Source organism: Mastigoproctus giganteus, chromosome 5 (assembly GCF_048544385.1).
Source record: "Mastigoproctus giganteus isolate SK-2022 chromosome 5, ASM4854438v1, whole genome shotgun sequence".
In the NCBI taxonomy this organism is placed as follows: domain Eukaryota; kingdom Metazoa; phylum Arthropoda; class Arachnida; order Uropygi; family Thelyphonidae; genus Mastigoproctus; species Mastigoproctus giganteus.
In genome coordinates, this window is record NC_143579.1 from 56,026,800 (window position 1) to 56,051,755 (window position 24,956).

The 24,956-nt window shown below is 36.8% G+C and overlaps 1 protein-coding gene across 1 annotated transcript in view; it reads right to left on the minus strand.

Moving 5' to 3' along the window:
* Positions 1-24,956, minus strand: part of LOC150085411 (attractin-like protein 1) — a 310,470-nt gene that overhangs the window by 117,093 nt on the left and 168,421 nt on the right. The window contains exons 15-16 of the mRNA XM_090374560.1: positions 12,693-12,902; positions 276-476 (exon numbers count right to left, since the gene is read on the minus strand). Coding sequence (XP_090230686.1) covers positions 276-476; positions 12,693-12,902 — 411 coding nt within the window. The remainder of the gene's footprint in view (positions 1-275; positions 477-12,692; positions 12,903-24,956) is intronic.

Sequence of the window (24,956 nt, forward strand, 5' to 3'; positions counted from 1 at the left end):
TAAACATTTTAGCAGTGTGTCAATAACTTGAAAAATTTAATTAAACATAAATTTATTGATACAAGAAGGATAACAAGTAGGTTTACTTGAATTTGAAATCTTTACTTATTGAATAACTTTTCTATATTTCTTTTTCAAAAATCAGTCATTTAGAATGCTGTGGATCAGCTAATGTAAGTTTATAAAATGAGCTAACAATCCCAATGTTTTAAAATCAACCCTTACCACATTAAGTGCAACATGAAATTAAAAATAAAATAAAACTATTTACGTACATGGACATGAAGCAAAATACCAATGACTTTTAGAACAAAGTGAATTGTCCAACATATATGATGATTTGTTAACTACTAGTGCACCTCCATATGCGCCTTCCATACATTTTCCAAGACCAGTTCCACTGCCATCATCACACCAACCACATGCAGGATTCTTTTGGCACTGTTCACAAGTTTGTAAATCTTTGCACATAAGTTCTGGAAAGACCAAAGAGTAATAATTAAAATAACTATAAGAGCTCACTCCTGCAAAAAACTTGAAAACTTACCCACCTTTCTTATTGGAATATGTGGCAAAAGTTCAAATATTAAAATACTCTTTAGATTCATTTTTATGTATTGTGATTAGCTGATATATAGTACTGCCTGTTTATAACACTGTAATGCCTTTATTTAGTCCATAAGCAACAAAGGATTTTCACAGAGAAATAAATAAATAAATAAATAAAATAAAATGATGGCACTTGTTTTCTTCAGTATGCAAACATTATTCTCTAATATTTCCACTTAAATATAGTTCACTGAAAAAAGTCTACATAATGAAAATTATGTTCATAAAAAATACCTATTTCTAACTAGTGTCACTGAAATGAAAAATTATTTACTTACTATTTAAAATTAAGGCAACAAAGTTTTCATTACTATCTAAATATGGGCAATTTGTGTATGATCACAAATCTCTCATTATATACATAAAAAAATAAACTTATGTGGTATTACTTACTAATAAACAATCAACTCCCACCCTTTCACCAATTTCAACATGCAAGCCAAGCTTTGAAACATACTGATTTATTTCACACAACAGATTATATGAAATTTATTTAAAAATTTGGAAAAAAAAAAAGACTGCTATTAACTAAAATATGTACTACAAGCAATAAACATTAATAAGTGGCAAATTGAACAGAAAGAAATGATGCAACGATAAAGGAAAATACAGGAAGTCAAGTTATTCAGTCAGTAAAGGGGTGGTGTAAATGACTTTATTAATGGTCTTTTATATGTTAAAATGGTTCTGGCTTAGTCGTGCCAAGCCTTTCCCATCCTTGGAATACTAAGAAAGGTTTTCAGAAAGGTTCACCAAAAAACAGAAGGATATCAGGCATATTTATGTGATGTTTCTTAAAAATATATTATAGGCTTTATTACTTAACTAAACATTTCAAATTTCACTAATTTCCTTAATTAATTTGTGGACAATTTCAGCAGTTAAAGAAGGTGACATTTTATTCCTGTCAGAACCACACTTCACAATTACTTCTAAATTCAGAAACATTTTTTCTAAACAAGGGAACAAAATGGTCTGCTAGTGAAGTGAAAAAAATATATATAATAATAAAAATAAATAAATAATAATAAAAAAAAATACTGCTTTATTTAACACCCAAATCAGTATTCCCTCTTTCAACAACAAAAAGTGTATTTTTTGTTACCTCCATCACATTTTATGATACATGCCTCACATTCTTAAAATGGGTAACAACATCATGTTTTCCACCATACATGATACAGAAATATGCTCCTAAAATGGAACAACATGATCTGCTAATGAAGTAAAATAAAAAAAGCTCTGCTTTTACAATGTCCAAATCAGTATTTCAATTTCCTAAACTGGCACAAACTACATCAGCGTTTCGCAAACTTTTTTAGTCACGGAACACTTTTCATCTCACAATATATTGATAGAACACTTAGGAAACACAAGTTTAGTGGGAGCCAAAGAACTGTTTGTAATATTTTATTACATAGGATGCACTGTGCATCAGGAGCATCTTTATTTCCAACACATGTAGAGCCAAAATTCAAATAACTGTCATCATACTTTCGTTTTGGTCTTTTATTAGTTGGTTCCAGTTGTTTCACTTCGGATTTTTTGGGAACAAAAGGCTGCAAATGTTCATCCTCACTTTGAAGTGTGACAATATTGTGTTCATTTTCATCGACCACAGTTGCACTACTAGAAGTACTTTGCTTCTCGTTTTAAAGTTCCTTTTTTCAACCACAAATCCGTGGTCATTTATTTTGGTAATAGTATTTTGAAATACTGATAATTATCAAAAAAAAAAATTTAAACAAGTTTAGTTATGATATCGGTTCGCTTACACCTCTCCTTCAACCCATGTACTCCAAGCTAAATCGCATACGAATAGCATATTAGATCACTACATTGCTACTAATTGCTGGAACAAACTTCCATCTGTCATTGTGGAAGTTGATAGGTTAAAACAAATTTAAGGAGGAACTGAACAAATATTTAGAGGGAATGGTTGTGTGAATTTTTTTTTTTTTTTTTTTTTGGCTGATGCTGCATAAGCTCATATACTTGCTTTCTTGCATCACATGCCACTATTACTACTACTACCTCTACGGATACTTTTCTATGCAAATGCGTGCCAAAATAAAGTGTTCTGCGGTCTATTTGATTGTTAGTCTATGCCAGTATATTAATAACCGAAAAAAAAAAAAAAAAAAAAAAGTTAAAATTTATAATGATACAAATGATGTCTGCTACTAATACACAAAATTTATTTATTTTATTTTATTTTTTTAATTATTGATTACGATTTTTTACAGAACACTTGTTCACATCTCATGAAACACTAGTGTTCCGCGGAACACAGTTTGAAAAATGCTGAACTACAACAATGCAAATTTACTTCTTTTTAGTGACTTTAAAATGCAGGGAAACATATCAATTCATGCAACCTGAAACTGTTCAAAATACTCTTAAAATGCTCCTTATTTTGGTTTTCTGGCATTGTGTTATGTATTTGAAGTAAAAGTTATCATTCATAATAACAAAAATAAACTTGGAATGAAAATTGAAAGAAATTATAACACATTTTCTCAATGTATCTAGAGGAACTATTTATTCATGTGGCAGGAATTGATTTTCTTCAACCAGAAATTCGTATCTGCAGTGAGTGACATTTTTTATCTGATTTTTGTTTTAGGTTTCCTTTGAAGTTCTTAAAACTCATCCAGTAAATTTCTAAAAGATAGATTTTTTTCTTAAATTTCACAAAATTTGTAAGAAGTTGCAAGGTGTGAAAAAAGGCAGCAAATATATTGATTCACTGCCTCTTAGTTTCATAAGTCAGATGAACTTTAAATATTTACTCTAAACAAGGAAAATAACTGGCTGCTGAAAACAGAGCGTGGACAATTTTGGATTCCAATCCACCTAAGATGCACTGTCAGAACAGTATTAATTTATTAAACAGTATGAAAATGATAATAAACAGCATAAACCTTTTTTTTTTTACGAACAATATCATTTAACAAACTGTACTACATTTTATTTAAAAAAAAGCTTAAAAATGATATATCAGGTCAAACTGATCCAATGCTCCTGAACCCATTCAAGGAAGCATAGCAATATTATATTTTACTTGTGCACTGTTATAACATGAATACATTTATTATCTGAGTGATATAAAAATGGTCTATCAGAATATAAAGAATACTGATGAAACAATCCTACAGATGAGGACTGTTTAAAATTATTCGCATAAAGCAAAACTTCATTTATTGAAGAAACAAGACTTGTTAATCAGATAAGTTTGAGTTGAAAATGTTATGTCAACACATGCCCAAATCACAAGTGTTACAGATGTTTGTTTGTTATTTGGTTTTTAGGAGCATTAGCAACTAAGGCCATATTGCTCCGGGGATATGCGGTGGTCATTCCCTGACCTTTCCACATCCTCCGTATTTGGTGGTCACGGCTCAAACCCCGGTCTAATGAAGAAGCATGTGCTATGCACTGCTGCTCCTGCCCACCTGGCTATGGAAGTGCCCCAGTGTTACAGAGACATGAGTATCTTGAGGTTATGAAAGAACTGGCCCAACTTGCTGGTTCAACTCCCTCACAACCACTCCAGTTCACCAGGCTAACCCTAATGCTTCAACCCTTATTACTATTCATTCAGTGAAGCAGATGGAAGCAAAAGATGTTTATTTTTAAAAAAGTGACGTAAGTGGCTCTTTGTAAGTAACAGTACAGTGCGAATACTATTTACAAATGAAATTATCAATTCTGGAATACTAGGGGAGTTTTTTTTTTTTTTTTTAATGAAAACCCCGAACATGAGAGGTATTACAACCTATAGTGCTTAGTACTGTGCATGGATTGAAGGTTGAGAAGATGAAAGAAGATACACTGATGAGCCAAAACATTATAACCAGCGAGTTGTTACGCAAATCGGAGCAATTGTAGATGAACTATGCTGTGTGCGTGGGTCGGGACATGGTATAAAAAACACCTGATACTGAGCTACATTAATCAGTGTTGCTCTTGTTCTTCAGATGGGAAAGGCAGCGGACTTAAGCGAGTTTGACAAAGGCCAAATTGTAACGGCCAGATGACTGGATCAGAGCATATTTGAAACGACACGACTGGTGGGATGCTCACGGTCAGCTGTGGTTAGTACCTACTGAAAGTGGTCCGAGGAGGGGGAACCTACGAACCACCAGCGAGGTGTTGAATGACCAGAGCTCATCGATGCTTGGGGTGAGCGAAGGCTCTCCTGGATGGTACGTGACAACAGAAGGGAGCCCATGGCGCAACTTGTCGGTAAATGCGATGTGGTGATGGGAGTAATGTGTCACAACACACAGTACATCGAACCCCGATAAAAATGGGGCTGTGTAGCCGCAGGTCGCTCTGAGTGACCATGCTAACCACGGTTCACCGGCGACAGCACCTACAATGGGCACGCGAGTATCGAAACTGGACCTTCAGTGATTGGAAGAAGGTCGTCTGGTCCGATGAATCACGTTTTCTGTTGCATCATGTGAATGGACAGGTACTATTGGATGATGAAGTGGTTCTCCAAATATGATTGTATGAGGCCAAAAATAATGTACACTACAAACATGTATTTCACTCCACATGCCTACACGAGTGACGTTTATCATGATAATAATTTGAAGTTTAACCTCAATATTAATGTTCTTGTTTATACTCTGGCACAACCACTAGGTCAGAGGAGTTTACAGTAAATCTTAAATACAATCGTTAATCATATTTAGTTCATGGGCTTGAACTAAATATGATTAATGGTTCATGGGCTTGAACCATAGTCCATTCAAAGAGCAAGTGCCACTGTACTCTCGCTCCTGACCACTGGACTATGCTTGAAACAGAGTTCCATGCAGAATGTCTGTACAGAAGTTTTTAAAAATAGATGGTGATATTGCTTCAGGTTAGATTACAGTGTCAGATAAAAGATTTGTTATCAAAATTAAAACTATGTGGTCAAATGGTAAAACAAATTTATGAATTGTTGTGGGAAGTGTGTAGTGAGTCAACAGTACATTGTAGTATAATTTCACACTGGTCTCAAAGGTTTTGTCAAGGTCAGACAAGTGATGAAGATGAGCAGTGATCGAGAACAACTATGGACAACACTTCAGCAGTCACTATTACCACCAATTTGGATGAAGACAAATGTAAGAACTATGAAAAAACAGCCAATGAACCAGGAATACCAGAATAATCTATTCAGTGAATTTTAACTGAGGTGTTACAAAAATGGAAGGTCAGCAACCAGTGGGTTGCCGACATTGCTGTCAGAGAAACAATGAGTAAAGTGTAAAGAAACTGCAATGCAGTTTCTTTATGACTCACATGTTACTGACAAGAAGGGGAAGAGTTTTTAAAACTCATTGTTGCTGTTGATGAGACGTGGATATGCAACTTTGAACTTAACTGAAGTCACAATCAGCTCAGTGGAAGCATCCATCTTCACCACACCTTTCTAAATTTCACTGCCAACAATCAAAGTTGAAATATCTTAGCAATGAATAAACTCATACACCAACCATAAGAATAAGTATTTTACTGTGACTGAAAATTTACAAATTAAAATAAATAAAATTACTACACTATGTATTTACAAAAACTGATATTATAATAAATTATGTACATTGTGAAAACATTAAAACTGTAATAAAATCCTTGCAATAAAATATACTAAAATAAACCGGATTAAAAGCGATAAAAACGATAAGAAACCTGGAGCTTTCGGAAGCATCTGCTTCCTTCCTCAGCAGTAACAAAACTTCCTGCAACACTTCCTTATATAACAGGCTCACGGTACTTATACATGTAGTTCAGACAGCAGATGGTCTGAACTGGAAGTGGAAACAGCTCGGGAGCGTGCCAAGCAAAACCGTTCATCCGTACTTAGGACAATGGTTTCAAACAGAGGATGCATACACATACCTCTGTCCTATTCATGATATTGTTGTCGGATGAACTGATTTGTAAGCTCTCGAGCCATTTACGGTCCCAGAACCCATGCGCTCGATCCACAATAACCGCATCCTCTGGGGAGATTTGATGCTGCCTCTCCCAAAAATGCTCAGCCACTGCAGACTTGTTGTAATCAGCGGTTTTTATAGCATTTGCATGCTCCTCCAGACGATCCTTGAGCCGTCGTTTTGTCTCGCCCATATAACATTCCCCACAACTCGGGCATTTTATCCTGTATACCACTCCACTACTCAGGTCCTTTGCTATTGGGTCTTTTACTTGGGACACAACTGTGTGCAACCTCCGTCTGGGACGCTGCACACAGTGTGTTTTTTAACCACGCAAAATTCTCGCTAGATGCTCAGTAATGCCTGGATAGTAAGGAATTTATGCGGTAGCCACAGGAACAAACAGTTCCTGACGGTTGGACTCTGTTCCTCTACTAAATCTGTCTATGATCCTCTGGGGGTATCCGCATTTTCTAAGGTCTGCTGTGACTCGTCTAATTTCACATACTTTGTCCTCAGAGGTAGTACAGTGTGACTCTGCTCTATCTAGTACAGCTTTTACCACACTATTGTTATGTTGTCCAGCTTGTGCTGAACTATAATGGCTGTACTGGCCTCTGCACATAGGTTTTTTTATACACTGAAGTTTTGAGCCTAGGGCCTATCCTAGAGACCAGTACATCCAAGAATGGAAGGTTACCTCCTGTCTCCACCTCTGAGGTAAATTGTATAAATTGGGAGAAGCTATTAAGCCAATGGAGTGCATCAATCTCTCTCTCCCCTTCTGGACCACATTAAAGGTATCATCTACGTACCTCTTCAATTTCTTTATGGGAACCTGACATCTACCAAAAACCCTGCCCTCTAACTCCTCCATGGCCAAATTGGCCATGATGGCACTAATGGGAGATCCCATGGCTGTACCATGAACCTGTTTGTACATAACACCTTGGTACACCATAGTGGTGCTGGCCAGACAAAGTTCCACACCAGAACAAATATCCTCTACATTTAAAAGTGATCTATTACCCAAAGAGACATCATTACTCAACACTTTTCTAACACAATATATTCTATGTTTAATCGGAATGCATGTGAATAGTGACACAACATCAAAGGAAATCATGCTCTCATTTTCATTTACAATCAAATCTTTCACAAAACCCACAAATTCTTTGCTGTCTTTTATGACCTAGTTGGACTGACCCACTATAGGCAAAATCAATTTAGCCAAGTACCCCGACAAAGCATATGTGGGGCTTCCTATAAATGATACAATGGGTCTGAGAGGGACTTCCATCTTATGAGTTTTCGGAAGTCCATAGAACCTGGGGAGTTGGCATCCAGTAGCATGTAAGAACCAAAAGGTCTCCCTGGAAATCTTCTCTATCTTTAACCAAGTCTGTACCAGTTTATTAATGAGCCTAGTACCTAATATAATGGCTGTACTGGCCTTTGCACATAGGTTTTTTATACACTGAAGTTTTGAGCCTAGGGCCTAAGGCACAAACCAATGTTAATAAACCTAGGCCCTAGGTTTATTAATGTGCCGCTCTAGGCGCATTAATAAACTGGTACAGTTTATTAATGCGCCTAGTACCTAAGGCCATATTGCTCCGGGGATATGCAGTGGTTACTCCCTGACCTCTCTTCATTCTCCGTATTTGGTGGCCACGGTCTAATCAAGAAGCGTGTGCTACGCACTGCTGCTCCTGGCTACGGAGGCGCCCAGTTTTCTGTGTCCACAGAAAACTGCTTTAGAATTATGTCTATGTTCTGTACTCAATTTATAGAATGAAGAAGTTAGTTAGGAAGTCACAGGATTATCTATTGCATCAATGAGCAAAATCAGCTACTCAGTGACAACTGATAATGGAAAGCTCAAGAGTTTCTTTCTTCAATGCTGCAGTTCTTACAAGAAGCATTAGGATGACATTTGCTCCCTGAGACATTCTATCAGGTATGTCAAGCTGGACTTGTTACATGGACGTCTAAAATGATGATCAAACTGATAACGGGGTAAATTCAAGTCAGATGAACCTAATTTTGGAAGTCTGTAACAGCCAAATCCTCTGTTTGCACCTTTACGATGATGGGATTGTTAGTAACCTTTGGCATAACCCCCCCCCCCATATGCGAGTCCTGAAATATGGCACCTAGCATACCACAAAGCCACAAACCAATGTAAGCAGAGGTCGAGGTGTGGCACCTACACCACAAGGAGGAATGCCATCCCTTTGTGTTACCAGGAAATACTAGGTGGTAGATAACTCTCATCAACCACTACAGTACCACCACTTTGCTTACTGGGGTGTGAAGTGGTGGAACCCATGTTTAGTCTCCAGAGCAAACCTCTTGCAACTCCCAATGTTTCTATTATACAGATTGATTTATGTCTTTTGAGGTTATGATGGACATCATGATGAGATTTAATCTTCTTTATATTTTGAGGGTACAGCCAGAGGTGTATTGCTAAAAAAAATAGTACCGGAACCCTCATCAATTAACTACAAATAGTTACCTACGCTTTTTTCATTTTCAAAAATAAATAAAAATTTAAAAAGTAAAAAACAAAGACAAAAAATTTAAAAAAAATCAGAAAATAAAAAAATGAAAATAAAAACTCCAAAATAATATAAAAAATACTGTTCAGAAGAATCGTAGAAATTCCCATACAGGATCGATTACATATTCTTGTGTGACTGTCCTTTTTGTTTGTTGGTCAACAGCAGAACAGAGAGAGATGGTCAACAAGAATATGGGATCTTTTCTCAGTTAATATTAAATTCAAACTGCTGAAGCCACGCTCACATTCAGAAGAACTGCAAGCTATAATTTTGGAATAAGTTTTTAAATGTTCCAAATCTGTGGGCACGCTACGACCACCATTAGCTAAATAATCCCTGTAGGCATTCAAACATTTAGTGAAAGATAAATTAAAACGTTTACACAGAGAGAGAGAGAGAGAGAGAGAGAAAATCTATTTCATTTTCTCCAAATCCAAGATCAATTTCAGATGGCCATTCGCTTGGTTCAAGAATTCGCAACTCTTTTATAATGTCAGAAGTTGAAACTCCTTCAGTAAATTCAATAGAATCTGTACTAATGCTCAGCCTATGCTTCATATTATTAATAATACTGTTTAGAAATTGATTTTATGAATTAATGTTATTGAAAATAATTGCATTTTTTCAATAGCATCTAAGGCTTCTAACAACTTTTTTCCTTTTTGAGGATCTTTTAAAAATTCCAAGTAACAAATTGAACGACGAATCAATTTGTCTGCATACACTATTGTCATATCTCTTTTTTGAAATGACTGAAAGAATCGATAGCTCAAACAATACATTGTACAGGAGGGGTAAATTTAGAACAAACTGTTTTGATGAAATTCGTTTATATAATCTGTTGAACGTGGATTGTTCAGTTTTGTTTCGGTTGTTATCTTTACTGGCATTTTCAAAATGATGGTACAAAGATGCAAAATTTTGCCAAACTGCTGATACAGTCCTAAAGGAGCTGGCCACCCACCTTACATTAAATACCCATCCAATCCTTTTAATTTCTTTGCCGATGCTGGTAGCACATGCTTCTTTTTCTCTGGTTTTTTGGAGATTGACTGTACAGTGTACAGCTTGTCCATAAATATTTGAAAATGGTTAATTCCATGAACTTCTGATATTGCATCTCCAACTGATAACTCAATCCAATGGTTTAAACAATGCCATATGATCAAATTTGGATATTTTCCTAATAATTTATTTCCAACTGCAGATTTTTTGCCCAACATAACACTTGCTCAATCTCTTGTAAAAGAAATCAAATAGTGTTTTTAATAATTGTCATCAAATCTGTATTTTTCAAGACATTTTAAGAGACTGTTATTGTGAAAGCTGTTTGATCTGAGAATTCAATTAAATCAAGAAACAAGTAATGTGGATCTTTCATTTTATTGGTTTCACATTTTAAATAAATAATCAGAGTAGATTTCCTGCTTAGAGTGGTAGACTCATCAATGAGAATTGATGAGTTTCCCCGTATGTCCACAATTTTAATTTCATTTGCCTTGCAACATCTATTATATGTTGAACGCAAACCGTAAGCAATAACAGTGCCATTCACTTCTTGAAGTTGTAACAACTCAAAATGGTCAGAATATGGTTGATCATATTTCGCAATACAATATGCAGTTCTATAAACCTTACAGGTGATAGAAATTTCAGAGTCATTCATTTGATTAATTACTGCTTCTAAATGTTGTTTTAAGTACTTTTTGAATGTTCATAAATTTTCTTACGCAAAGATGTCAATTGTGCACTTCTAACTTTGCCATAAGATGATACCACTACCAAACTCCATTCCTTTCAAATGCTAACTCCCTGCATTTTAGGTGGCCCTAATTTTTTTACAGCAGCACAAGTCAAACATCCTAATTTTCCGGCATTGCATGTAAGCCAAGGATATGCTTTTTTCTTCTCAGTCCACGTGTCAGCATTCCAAACATGGAGCCAATTAAATTTTAATTCTGTATCACTGTTTCTCTCATCTTTAGATCTTGATGGAAAAGAAGAGGTCATGTCGTTATCATTTCCACAGTTTGTACATTTTCTTGCACAGTTTTCAGTTTTTTATCAAGAAATCTATTTAATGTTGCTTGCTTGCGTTTTTCACTTGTTTTGTATTTAACGAAAATTTCTTTTAATTTTTAAATACTGAAATTACGTAAATTTAAATTTATATATTTAATCCCATAAAATTTTTACCTTAGAAGAAACAGTAATAAATAAATTAATTAATCTAAATAGTAGAGATCGGTCACAAACTCACATGTACATATTATGTATATAATACATATATGAATGACAAAAAAATAATCCTGTATGTCATTCTCCAGAAGACTATGTGATCATGCTACATCGACTGTACAGTAACTGAATCAGACTTCAGATTCACGGTTCATAGAACAACCAGTTCTAGTGTTTAGCTCACGGCAAATCAAAATGCAGCATTTGCACGCATCACATATATCACGCATCACGCATAAAGAGATTCAACAAATCTCTTTATGCGTGATATATGTGATGTGTTAGATAAAGAGATTCGTTGAATCTCTTTATCTAGCACATTGTACTTTAGTAAGAAACGTTCAAGTTTCATTGCAAAATTTATATTTTTGTTTTTAAATAAATTTTTAAGGAAATTATTAATTTTAAATAGCAGCAATGGGTAAAATAGATATTATTTCTCCCTCCCCTTTGATTATGCCATTGTTTCATAATATTAGGTGTATAAATTTAATGATTTTCTATTGACATTTAGAAAAAAGTACTGGAACGTTGTTCCGGTGCATTCTGGCCCAAATACACCACTGGGTACAGCTCTAAAACAGTGTTCACAGGTGCACTGCTAGAGAGTCCACTGGATCAAACCTATTGGTAACTCTCTAGGAGGCTTATGGATCAGTTAGGTTATAATTTCACTGCCTCTACTCTGCCAATTAGTGACTGGAGGGAGTCTGAGTAGCGTGTACGGGGGGGATTATCGAGGCCACGTTACTTCAAGAAGCTGGGTATATTCTTGCCATGTGCACGCCATATCCAAAAATTTCATTATTTCATACAGAATGTCCTAGTTATTTCTATCATAAATCTTTACCTAATTTCGCCTTCATTCAACAAAATTGATAGACATTTACCAGTGATACCATGCCAAAATTTTCTACACAAAGTGAATAAATAGAATATGCCTACATGCTCTATCTTTGATGCACTGCATATGACAGGCATGGTATTCACTGAATGTCATATAAGGCACACTTCATTCTAATATAACTTAGACAAATAAAAAAAAAATTTAAAAATTGGATACAAGCACCTTATATGTATAGATAATGAGCTTATGTGTAATTTTTCAATTTTTTTTTTTTTTTTTTTTACCACTACATTAGTTTGGTTAACATATCTGAAATTTTTCTCTATGTGAATATAAAAATTTTAAATTATCAAAAAAAAAAAAAAAATCCAATTCATATGGAAAACTTTATTATATTATTTATTACATTTGTATAACAAAAATCACCCTACCTATAAATGCACCAAAAGTAAACATATTTCACAAACACGCACCAAAGAATTACATACTTACTAGAGCATTTTGATGGTTGAGTTGTCCACTCCATACACTGGCCGACAGTAAAGACAACTGCATAAGAATTCAATTCAATACATCTTTTTTGATTGCTGCACCACATACACGGACCTTGAGTACATTCTTCACAAGTTCTGCGATTACTACAAGGAGTTTCACATTTTACTCGCTGATTATCTGTTAGAACCAGTTTTTCTGTCTTACTTCCTGTTAAAAAATAGATTTTTTGAAGATTAAATTCTTCAGACTATACGTAATTCACATAATCAATATGGGTAACTGTTCAATTCTAATTTTTTGACTGGCTAACCCATATTAGAATTCACATAATGTATAAAAAGTCAAAAATAAAAGTCATAACTGCTTTATTTTTCAAGTTCAGAACACCTATGCTACCCAAATAAAAAGACAGCAAATGACGAACACTGTCATATTCTTTTTAGTCTCCATATTGTAAATGCCTCTAAATCTGTATGGCCATTGCAGAGTATACACAAAAAATTTATTTAATTATTTAAACACCCTAAAACATTAATCTGATAAGTAATTAGTGTTTTACAGTGTTCACAAAGCTACTGGCAGAAGCAAAAGCTTCAATAGCTGAAACAGTAAAAAAAGTAAAAAAAAAGTCAATATAATAAATAAGCAGTTGAAATTTGGTTTAATTTTTATAATTCTGCAGAAATAACAGATTGCTTTAAAAACTGGCATCATAAGGTAACCACCAGGGGCTCACATCTGTGGAGTATGGGCTTGGCACACCCAGGGTTCTGAGCTGGATATCATCATTCTTCTCTTTCTTGGTGATTCCCTTCTACTTTTGACTCTCTCTCTCTCTCTCTCTCTTTCTCTCTCTACTAAAAGTTTCATATCTATTAAGAAATATTGTTCAAGGTTTAGGCCTAAATGGTTGTCAAATGAACTAATGAGACTCATAACAGAGAAGAAAAATGCATGGGATGCATTTTTCTTCATTTTTGTCACGTGAATTAACACGTGACACAGAAGCCTATGATAGCTACAAGTTGATCTGTAACCAAGTTACAAAGGAGGTTAGGCAGGCGAAGGCAGATTATAAGAAATCCTTGGCAAAAGATGCTAAGAAAAACAGCAAGGATTTCTTTACTTATATAAACTCTAAAAGGAAGGGGATGAATCTGATTGGTCCACTTGACATCGATGGTTCGACGGTTGATGATCCTGCTCAGATAGCAAACAAACTGAATGAGTATTTTGCATCTACATTCGCACATGAGGAATTATTAAGGTTTGAAAATGGCAGAAGGTTATCAAATTGTAGCAGGATACTTAATGATTTTGTAATAACTGAGAGCAAAGTGGAAGAGAAACTGTTGAAGTTAAACATAAGAAAAGCACCTGGGGTGGATGGGATCTATCCAGTTATATTAAAGGAGACGGCAAAGCAACTAAGCAAACCCTTAGCCATAATTATGAGAGCATCCTTGGACTCAGGGGAGGTTCCCATGGACTGGAGATGTGCAAATGCATCCCCAATTCACAAAGGGGGATCGAAGGGTGACACGAGTAATTACAGACCAGTTAGTTTAACTTCTGTTCTGGGTAAAATAATGAGTCGCTGGTTAAAGATGCATTGCAGGATCATCTAGACAAGACTGCAGCAATAATTCAGACACAGCATGGGTTTAAGGGAAAGTCTTGTCTGACAAATTTGATAGGATATTATGATTTGGTTACAAAGGAACTGGATGCAAAAAATAATTTTGATATCATATATTTGGATTTCAGGAAAGCTTTTGACACTGTTGCGCATGGAAGACTATTGTACAAATTGGAGCAGAATGGTATTAAGGGTAAGTTGCTATAATGGATAAAAGGATGGTTAAGTGGGAGAAGACAGAGGGTGGTAATCAATGGGTGCTGCTCTTCTTGGACTAATGTTATTAGTGGAGTCCCACAGGGTTCGGTGTTGGGACCACTGTTGTTTTGTATATCTATCAATGATATTGATGAAGGTATATCAGGCTTAGTGTCGAAGTTTGCAGATGATACAAAGGTTGGCAGGGTTGTTAATGACAGTAATGACAGTGTGCTACTGCAACAGGATCTAGATAATTTGGGCAGATGGGCTAAGAAGTGGCAACTGAAGTTTAACCTTGACAAATGCAAAGTACTGCATATGGGTAGAAGTAACCCCAGAGAAACATACCAACTGTGTGGTACTACACTTAAGGTGGTAGAAAATGAAAAAGACCTGGGAGTAATTGTGCAGTCAGATATGAAGTTTTCTGAGCAATGCAGACAGGCTGCCAGGGCAGGTCATGGGGTTTTGTCAATGATATATAGGAATTTTGCTAGCAGGGAAAAGGAGGTGATTGTCCTTTGTATAAGGCAATGGTCAGGCCATGCCTTGAGTGCTGCGTACAGGTCTGGAGGCCTCATTTTAGGAAGGATGTAGATTTGCTTGAGCGTGTACAGAGAAGGGCAACAATGGTGAGGGGAATGAAGGGATCCTCTTACCAAGAGAGGCTTAAGTTCTGCATATTGCAGTGGCTGGAGACTAGACACCTGCGCGGTGATCTGATTGAGATGTATAAGGCTTTGAATGGGTTGAGCACGCTGAATTCTGATGGGATCCTTCCACTTGTTCAGATTACGAACCTAAGGGGGCAGAAATTTAAATTAAGAAAGGACAGGTGTAGAATAGATGTGCGTAAATTTGCCTTTAAGCCCACGGGTGGTTAATTACTGGAACAAACTTCCATCTGTCGTTGTGGAAGTTGATAGGTTGAATAAATTTAAGGAGGAACTGGACAGGCATTTGGAGGGAATGGTGTGATTTTTTTTTTTTTTTTTTTTGGCTGATGCTGCATAAGCTCATACATTTGCTTTCTTGCATCACATGTCACTACTACTACTACTACTCCCACATGGTTACTCGGGAACTTTTTTTTTTTCCTGGTGCAGCATAAGCCTCAGGCTTCCTTGCATCATATGGATATTAATAATAATAATAAATAATTTATTACTTCCTAGAAAAGTAGTATATGTACAAGTATTTGGTGTGATTCAATAGCAAATCATTCAAGAAAAACTGAAATTTCATTGCTACTTGCCACTAATAAACTTTTATACCTGCATCAGCTTAAACAACAGGTCTCTTTAATTTGCAGAATACACCATGATTAATATAAAAATAAGTAAACTTTATTCCATGAAGAACTTAGAAAAGGAAAATAAACATTACATTGAGATTTTATACCATATAATTAAATCAAATAATTTTGTGGACAAGAAAATTTCTATTACTATTGCTATTAATTACATATTTTTTATATTTGGCAAATAAATAGCTTCTTTAATGACAACTGGATAAAACAGTTCTATAAAAAAATAATTTTTTGGAAATAGTATTATAAATTGTTTTATTGTAAGGTTATTTCAAACTGGTATATTGGAGTTGGGGTAGTCCTGGAAACAAAGTTAACACTTGACACCTAATCCTTTCTCAATGATAATTACATTTGCTGAAATGTGTGACATCATATATATAATATAATACAGGTTTTCAATGTAACCTGGTTTTAAATACATCAAATTCTTTATTAAAATCAAATACAGAATTTAATTAAAACCATTACAGAAAGTGCAGTTTTCCAGTAAGAGTACTCCTTTGTTCCCCTCACTAATCCCATTGCTCTTCTGCACCTATTCCAACAGATCGAATCCTTCCTAAAACACGGATTCCAGACCTGTATGCAGTACTCAAGATGGGTATAAGATGCCATGGTTAGGCCATGGCACCTTATACAACAGGATAATAACCAGCTTATCCCTGCTGACAAAATTCCTGAATATCATTGACAAAACCCCATGAACTATCCAGGCAGCCTGTCAGCACTGCTCAAAGAACTCCATATCTGACTGCACAATTACCAGATGACTTATTCATTCTCCATTACCCTGAGAGTGGCACCACACAGTTGGTACATTAATCTGGGATGATTACTGCTACACAATGAAGTACCTTGCATATGTCAACATTAAATTTCCATTGCCACTTTTCAGCCCATCTGCCTGATTTGTAAAGAACTTGCTGCAATATCATAGCCAGGTTACTGTCATAAACCATTCTGCCAACCTTTGCTTCATCAATATCATTAATAAATATTGAAAACTAAAACGAGCTCAGCACTGAACCCTGGGGAAAACTACATTAACAATATTAGTACATGAAGAGCAGTGCCCATTGATAACCACTCTATCTTCTGCTCTAAGTAAATCCCACATCAATACACTCTGATCACTGCCACCTAGTGGTCCTTTTATCTGCAGGTTCTTAATGCATGAAGAGCCGCTGCTTATAACCATCAAGAATACCACCTTTTCTCATTGCAGAACATGCTGGTATAGAAAACAGTCACCCCTTTATCATAGAAGTAACATGCCCTTAATGCCACATTGCTACAATTTGTATAGCAGTCTTATGTGCAACAGTGTCAAGAGCTTTTCTGAAAGCTAAGTACATGTCAAAATTATTTTTTGCATCCAGTTCCTTTGTTACTATGTCACAGTATCTAATTAGAGTGGTCAAACAAAATCACCGGCGCCTCCGTAGCCAGATGGGCAGGAGCAGTAGTGCGTAGCACACGCTTCTTGATTAGACCGGGGTTCGAGCCTGTGCCCACCAAATACGGAGGATGTGGAAAGGTCAGGGAATGAGCACCACATATCCTCGGAGCAATATGGCCTTAGTTGCCAATGGTCCTAAAAACCAAATAACAAACAAACAAAATCACCCTTCAACAAATCAATGCTGTGATTGATATAAACTGCATTCTAGTGGATCCTGCATTACTTCCTTAATCAGCAACAACTATTTTTCCTGGAACAGAAGTCAAGCTAACAGGTCTGTAATTACTCATGTCAACATCTGACCCTCCTTTGTGAATCAGGGATACATTTGCTGATCTCCAGCCAACAGGGACTTCCCCAGGATCCAAGGATGTTCACATAATTATGGCTAAAAGTTTGGTACCTCTCTAAATATATAATTGGATAGATCTCATCCATCCCAGGTGCTTTTCTTATATTAACTTTAGCAATTTCTCTTCCACTTTCCTCTCAGTTATTATAAAATCATTTAGCTCCTTGGCAGAGTTTGATAAATTTCTGGCATCCACTTCCCTAAAGAATTCCTCGTGTGTGAATGCAGATGCAAAATACTTATTCAACTTGTCTATCAACAGTTAAACCATTTATATCTAGTGGATCAATGTGATTCATCTCCTTCCTTCCAGTTTTTATACAAGTAAAGAAGTCTTTGCATTCTTTTTAACCTCCTCTGTGACTTAACTGAAGACTAATTTATATCTATTGCAGGCTTCTGTATCACCTGATAATTTATATGTATACCATTCATATTTCTTCTCTGCCAGTCTCATCATTCATCTGACATTTATTTAGTTCTAAGCCTTGAACAGTATCTTTCAGCTGGTATAAAAAGACTAGTAGCTTCTGAAATTATGTCCCTAAATGAATTTAGAATTTGCTTTTGGCATCATCATCAGTTGCTCCCATTTAATAGAATTTAAAAACTGTAACTACTGTCAAGTGCAATACTCCTTTCCTTTGCAATTGACAATAGTTATATAGTTAAGTAAATCCCACATCACAATACACTGTGATCACTGCTACCTATTGGTTCTTTTAACTGGAGGTTCTTAATGCATGATGACTCACTACTTACAACCAGATCAAGAATACTGCCTTTTCTCATTGCTCAAGATGGAGGTGTAGAAAACAGTCATCCAAAAAATCTAAAAATGTCTTGCTACTGTGTGGGTGACCAAACCCACATGGTCCAGTCATATCTGGCAAGTTAAAATTCCCTTTACAAGACATTGATTTACTGGCTCATTGTACAACAATTTGTTAAACTCATCATGGTCATTAAGCTTATAACACACTTTTGCTCTCATTTTTTTTCCCAGTGCTTATGTCATTCCAAACCGACTCAATAATGCACAGGCCACCCACGTCAACAGGACAAATTGCTTTACATTTTGTGCTTAACTAAGAGCATACCCCCCCCTTCCTGTCCTATCTGTACACATTATACTCCCAATATTCAAATTCCAAATCTCTTATATATAACTGACACCGTGTTCTTCGATATCCCCACAATGTCTGCATTTGATGACTTGACCACTATACTTTGAATTCATTAAATTTATTTACTGTGCTCCTAGCATTAGTGAATATGCCAATACACATGTACCAGTTTTTACTCTAAGCAACCCTAACACCGCTCATGTATTTGTTTGTTCTATGAGGATTCCCAGCAGGCCATGAAATCCCTTACACCTTGCTTTCCAGGTTGTTGCATGTTCCAACAGAAGAGGTGCAGGAATCACTTACACCTCTGCCTACAGCTTTAGTCAACCTATTGCCCATTTTTTCTGTAATCTAATAAATATATCTGCTTCATAATGCTAAAATATCATATAAATGTAATGAATATTTTTATATTAAAAAAAAAAAGCACTCTGGTAATATAATTTAAAAATACTTTGAATATTTTAGCTCTAAATTTAGACAATTACATCAAAACAATTAGAAAAAGTTTCTACCAGAATTTTAATTTTATCTGGTCAATACATATTAAAGTGAGACAATGCACATTAGCATTAATAGAGGCAAATTATGCAAGAAAGCAAGCTTATACAGCATCAGCTAAAAAAAAAAAAACCTTCCTATTTCACCCATACATTCACTCCAAAATTTTTGGCTAGTTCTGCCTTGAATTTACTTAAGCTGTCAAACTTCCAGATGGAAGTTTGTTCCAGACATCAACCACCCATTAGCTAAAGGCAAAGTTATGCACATCTATTCTACAACTTCTTTCCTCACTTTGAATTTATATCCCCTCAGGCACATAATCTGAGAAAAAGGAAGAATCCCATCAGCATGGAGCTTGCTCAAACCATTCAAGGTCTTATAGACCTCAATTAGATCACCTCACAGGTACCTAGTCTCCAGACACTACAATTTGCAGAACTTAAGTATTTCTTGGTAAGAGAAACCCTTTGTTCCACTCACCAATCTGTTCCCCTCCTCTGTACTCGTTCCAGCAGATCTACATCCTTCCTAAAATGAGGCCTCCAGACCTGTATGCAGTACCCAAGGTGTGGCCTCACCATTGCCTTATACAAGGGTTATGTTATTTGGTTTTTAGGAGCATTAGCAACTAAGGCCATATTGCTCCGGGATATGCGGTGGTCATTCCTTGACCTTTCCGCATACTCCGTATTTGGTGGTGACGGGCTCGAACCCCGGTCTAATCAAGAAGCATGTGCTACGCACTGCTGCTCCTTCCCACCTGGCTACGGAGGCGCCCGCCTTATACAAGGGGATAATCACCTCCTCATCCCTGCTAACAAAATTCCTGTATATCATTGACAAGACCCCATGAGCAATGCAGACAGGCTACTCTTGTAGCCTGTGTGCATTGCTCAGAAAAATTCATATCTGACTGCACAATTACTACCAGGTCTTTTTCATTTTCTACCACCTCAAGTGTAGTACCACACAGTTGGTATGTTACGTTGCTACCATATGCAGCACTTTACATTTGTCAATGTTAAACTTCAGTTACCACCTCTCAGCCATCTGCTCAACTTTTCTAGATCCCGTTGCAGTAGCGTACTGTCATTAACAACCCTGCCAACCTCCATATTATCTGCAAACTTGGACATTAAGCCTGATATACCTTCATCAACATCCTTAATAAATACAGAAAGCAACAATGGGCCCAACACCGAACCCTGGGGGACTCCACTAATAATATTAGGTCACGAAGAGGTGTCTATTGATTACCATTCTGTCTTTTCCCACTCAATCATCCCTTTATCCATAGCAACAACTTGCCCTTAAAGTCATACTGCTCCAATTTGTATAGTAGTCTTTCAAGTGCAACAGTATCAAAAGCTTTCCAAAATCCAAGTATATGATATCAAAATTATATTTTGCATCCAGTTCCTTTATGACCATATCACAGTATTCAGTCAAATTGGTCAGACAAGACTTCCCCTTAACAAACCCATGCTGCATCTGAACTATAACTGCAGTCTTGTTTATATGATCCTGCAGTGCTTCTTTAACCAGTGACACCTTTTTTTCCCCCCAGAACAGAAGTTAAACTAACAGGTCTGTAATTACTCATGTCACCCTTTGATCACCCTTTGTGAATTGTGAAAATACTAATTCAGCTTATCAGTAACCTGAGCAAAGGATCATCAACAGTTGAACTATCGATATCAAGTGGATTATGGAATTCATCCCCTTCCTTCTAGTGTTTATATAGGGAAAGAAGTCTTTGCTATTTTTCTTTGCATCTTTTGCCAAGAATTTCTCATAATCTGCTTTATCTTGCCTAACATGCTTTATGACTTGATTGCAGACTTTGTATCTACTTTAGGCTTCTGTGTCAGCTGATAATTTATACGTATTCCATTCATTTTTTTTCTTCTCTACGACAAGTCTCATTAATTCATCTGACATCCATTTAGGTTTGAACAGTGTCTGACCACTATAATTGCCTTAACAAAAGGAAAAACACTTCCTTTTACATCTAACATAAGATGTAAAAGGATGATGGTAGTTACATCCTTAAGTAAATCTCATGTAGTAGTAGTAGTGGCATGTGATGCAAGAAAGCAAATGTATGAGCTTATGCAGCATCAGCCAAAAAAAACACACCATTCCCTCCAAATGCCTGTCCAGTTCCTCCTTAAATTTATTCAACCTATCAACTTCCACAACGACAGATGGAAGTTTGTTCCAGCAATTAACCACCCGCTGGCTAAAGGCAAATTTCCGCACATCTATTCTACATCTGTCTTTTCTTAATTTGAATTTATGCCCCTTAGGTTCGTAATCTGAACAAGTGGAAGGATCCCATCAGAATTCAGCGTGCTCAACCCATTCAAGACTTATATACCTCAATCAGATCACCGCGCAGGTGCCTAGTCTCCAGCCACTGCAATTTGCAGAACTTAAGCCTCTCTTGGTAAGAGGATCCCTTCATTCCCCTCACCAATATTGTTGCCCTTCTCTGTACCCGCTCAAGTAAATCTACATCCTTCCTAAAATGAGGTCTCCAGACCTGTACGCAGTACTCAAGGCGTGGCCTGACCATTGCCTTATACAGAGGGATAATCACCTCCTTTTCCCTGCTAGCAAAATTCCTATATATCATTGACAAAACCCCATGACCTGCCCTGGCAGCCTGTCTGCATTGCTCAGAGAACTTCATATCTGACTGCACAATTACTCCCAGGTCTTTTTCATTTTCTACCACCTTAAGTGTAGTACCACACAGTTGGTACGTTTCTCTGGGGTTATTTCTACCCATATGCAGTACTTTGCATTTGTCAAGGTTAAACTTCAGTTGCCACTTCTTAGCCCATCTGCCCAAATTATCTAGATCCTGTTGCAGTAGCACACTGCCATTACTGTCATTAACAACCCTGCCAACCTTTGTATCATCTGCAAACTTCGACATTAAGCCTGATATACCTTCATCAATATCATTGATAAATATACAAAACAACAGTGGACCTAACATTGAACCCTGTGGGACTCCACTAATAACATTAGTCCAAGAAGAGCAGCACCCATTGATTACCACCCTCTGTCTTCTCACACTTAACCATCCTTTTATCCATTGTAGCAACTTACCCTTAATACCCTTCTGCTCCAATTTGTACAATAGTCTTCCATGCGCAACGGTGTCAAAAGCTTTCCTGAAATCCAAATATATGATATCAAAATTGTTTTTTGCATCCAGTTCCTTTGTAACCACATCATAATATCCTATCAAATTTGTCAGACAAGACTTTCCCTTAACAAACCCATGCTGTATCTGAATTATTGCTGCAGTCTTGTCTAGATGATCGTGCAATGCATCTTTAACCAGCCGCTCCATTATTTTACCCGGAACAGAAGTTAAACTAACTGGTCTGTAATTACCCGTGTCACCCTTCGATCCCCCTTTGTGAATTGGGGATACATTTGCTCATCTCCAGTCCGTGGGAACCTCCCCTGAGTCCAAGGATGCTCTCATAATTATGGCTAAGGGTTTGCTTAGTTGCTTTGCCGCCTCCTTTAATATAACTGGATAGATCCCATCCACCCCAGGTGCTTTTCTTATGTTTAACTTCAACAATTTCTCTTCCACTTTGCTCTCAGTTATTACAAGATCATTAAGCACCCTGCTACAATTTGATAACCTTCTGCCATTTTCAAACCTTAATAATTCCTCACGTGTGAATGTAGATGCAAAATACTCATTCAGTTTGTTTGCTATCTGAGCGGGATCATCAACAGTCGAATCATCGATGTCAAGTGGACCAATCAGATTCATCCCCTTCCTTTTAGAGTTTATATAAGTAAAGAAATCCTTGCTGTTTTTCTTAGCATCTTTTTCCAAGGATTTCTCGTAATCTGCCTTCGCCTGCCGAACCTCCTTTGTGACCTGATTACAGACTAGTTTATATCTGCCGTAGGCTTCTGAGTCGCTTGATAATTTATATGCATCCCATGCATTTTTCTTCTCTGTTACGAGTCTCATTAGTTCATTTGACAACCATTTAGGCCTAAACCTTGAACAATATTTCTTAATAGGTATGAAACTTTTAGTAGCTTCCACGATTAATTCCTTGAATGCTTCCCACTTAGAATTTACTGTTGGTAACATCGTCAGTTGATCCCACTGTACAGAATTTAAAAACTGTCGGAGACCACTGTACTCGCCTTTACGGAAGCAAAAACCCTTTCCTTTACCCCTGATGGTAATTAAATCTTTAAGTAAATCCCACGTCAGTACACTGTGATCACTGCCCCCTAGTGGTTCTTTTATCTGCAAATTCCTAATACATGAATGATCACTGCTGATAACCAGATCAAGAGTATTACTTTCTCTGGTCGCCTCTCGAACATGCTGCTTTGTTTGTTTGTTGTTTGTTTGTTTTTAGGAGCATTAGCAACTAAGGCCATATTGCTCCGGGATATGCGGTGGTCATTCCCTGACCTTTCCGCATCCTCCGTATTTGGTGGTGACAGGCTCGAACCCCGGGCTAATCAAGAAGCGTGTGCTACGCACTGCTGCTCCTTCCCACCTGGCTACGGAGGCGCCTGAACATGCTGCTGCAGAAAACAATCATCCAATAAATCCACAAAAGTCTGACTAGTGTGTGAGTGCCCAACCCACAAGTTCCAGTCAATATCTGGGAAGTTAAAATCCCCCATTATAAGACATTCCGATTTACTAGCCCACTCTATTTCTTTGTACAATTGTTCATTGTACTCATTCGAGTCATTAGGCCTATAACACACTCCTACTCTAATTTTTGCTTTCGCAGTGCTTATGTCACACCAAACTGACTCAACAGTGCACTGTTCATCTATATCAACTGGATGCACTTCTTTTGATTTTATGTTTTTCTTTATTAACAGCATAACACCTCCTCCCTTCCTATCCTGTCTATCCTTTCTGTACACATTGTACTCCCCAAATTCCAGTTCGGCATTCCTTATATCTGGGTGACACCACGTCTCTGATATCCCAACAATATCCGCCTTTGATGTCTTGACCAACACTTCAAATTCATCAAATTTATTTACTATACTTCTAGCATTGGTATACATGCAAGTATACATGCACCTATTCCTATTCCCAGCCACTCTAACACATCCCATATACCTACCTGTTTCACGATGACTGACATCCGTCCCTGAAACCCCCAACACCCCTCGCTCCAGGTCGCTACTTATTCTAATAGAAGTTGTGCAAGAATCACCTTCACCTCTGCCTACGGCTACTGTTAAACTATTAGTCCTTGTATCCCCCCAAGCTATCAGTTTTCCGACCCACCTAACACTGCCTCGATAGCATCAGCAAATATTCTTGCACCCTTTCTATTTAAGTGTATCCCATCCCTGTAGAAGCAATCTCTCCTGTTAACAAGTACAGTCCAGGCTGAAAAAAATTCTACCCCTTGAGCCTTGCACTGTGATTACTGCTACCTAGTGGTTCTTTTATCTGCAGATTCTTAATGCATGAATAATCACAACTGATAATCAGATTACAAGTATTACTTTCTCTGATTGCATCTCTAACACAATGCTGTAGAAAACAGTCATCAAATAAATTCACAAAGTGTTATTATTGTGTGAGTGACCACCCCACAAGTTACAGTCAATATCTGGAAAGTTAAAATC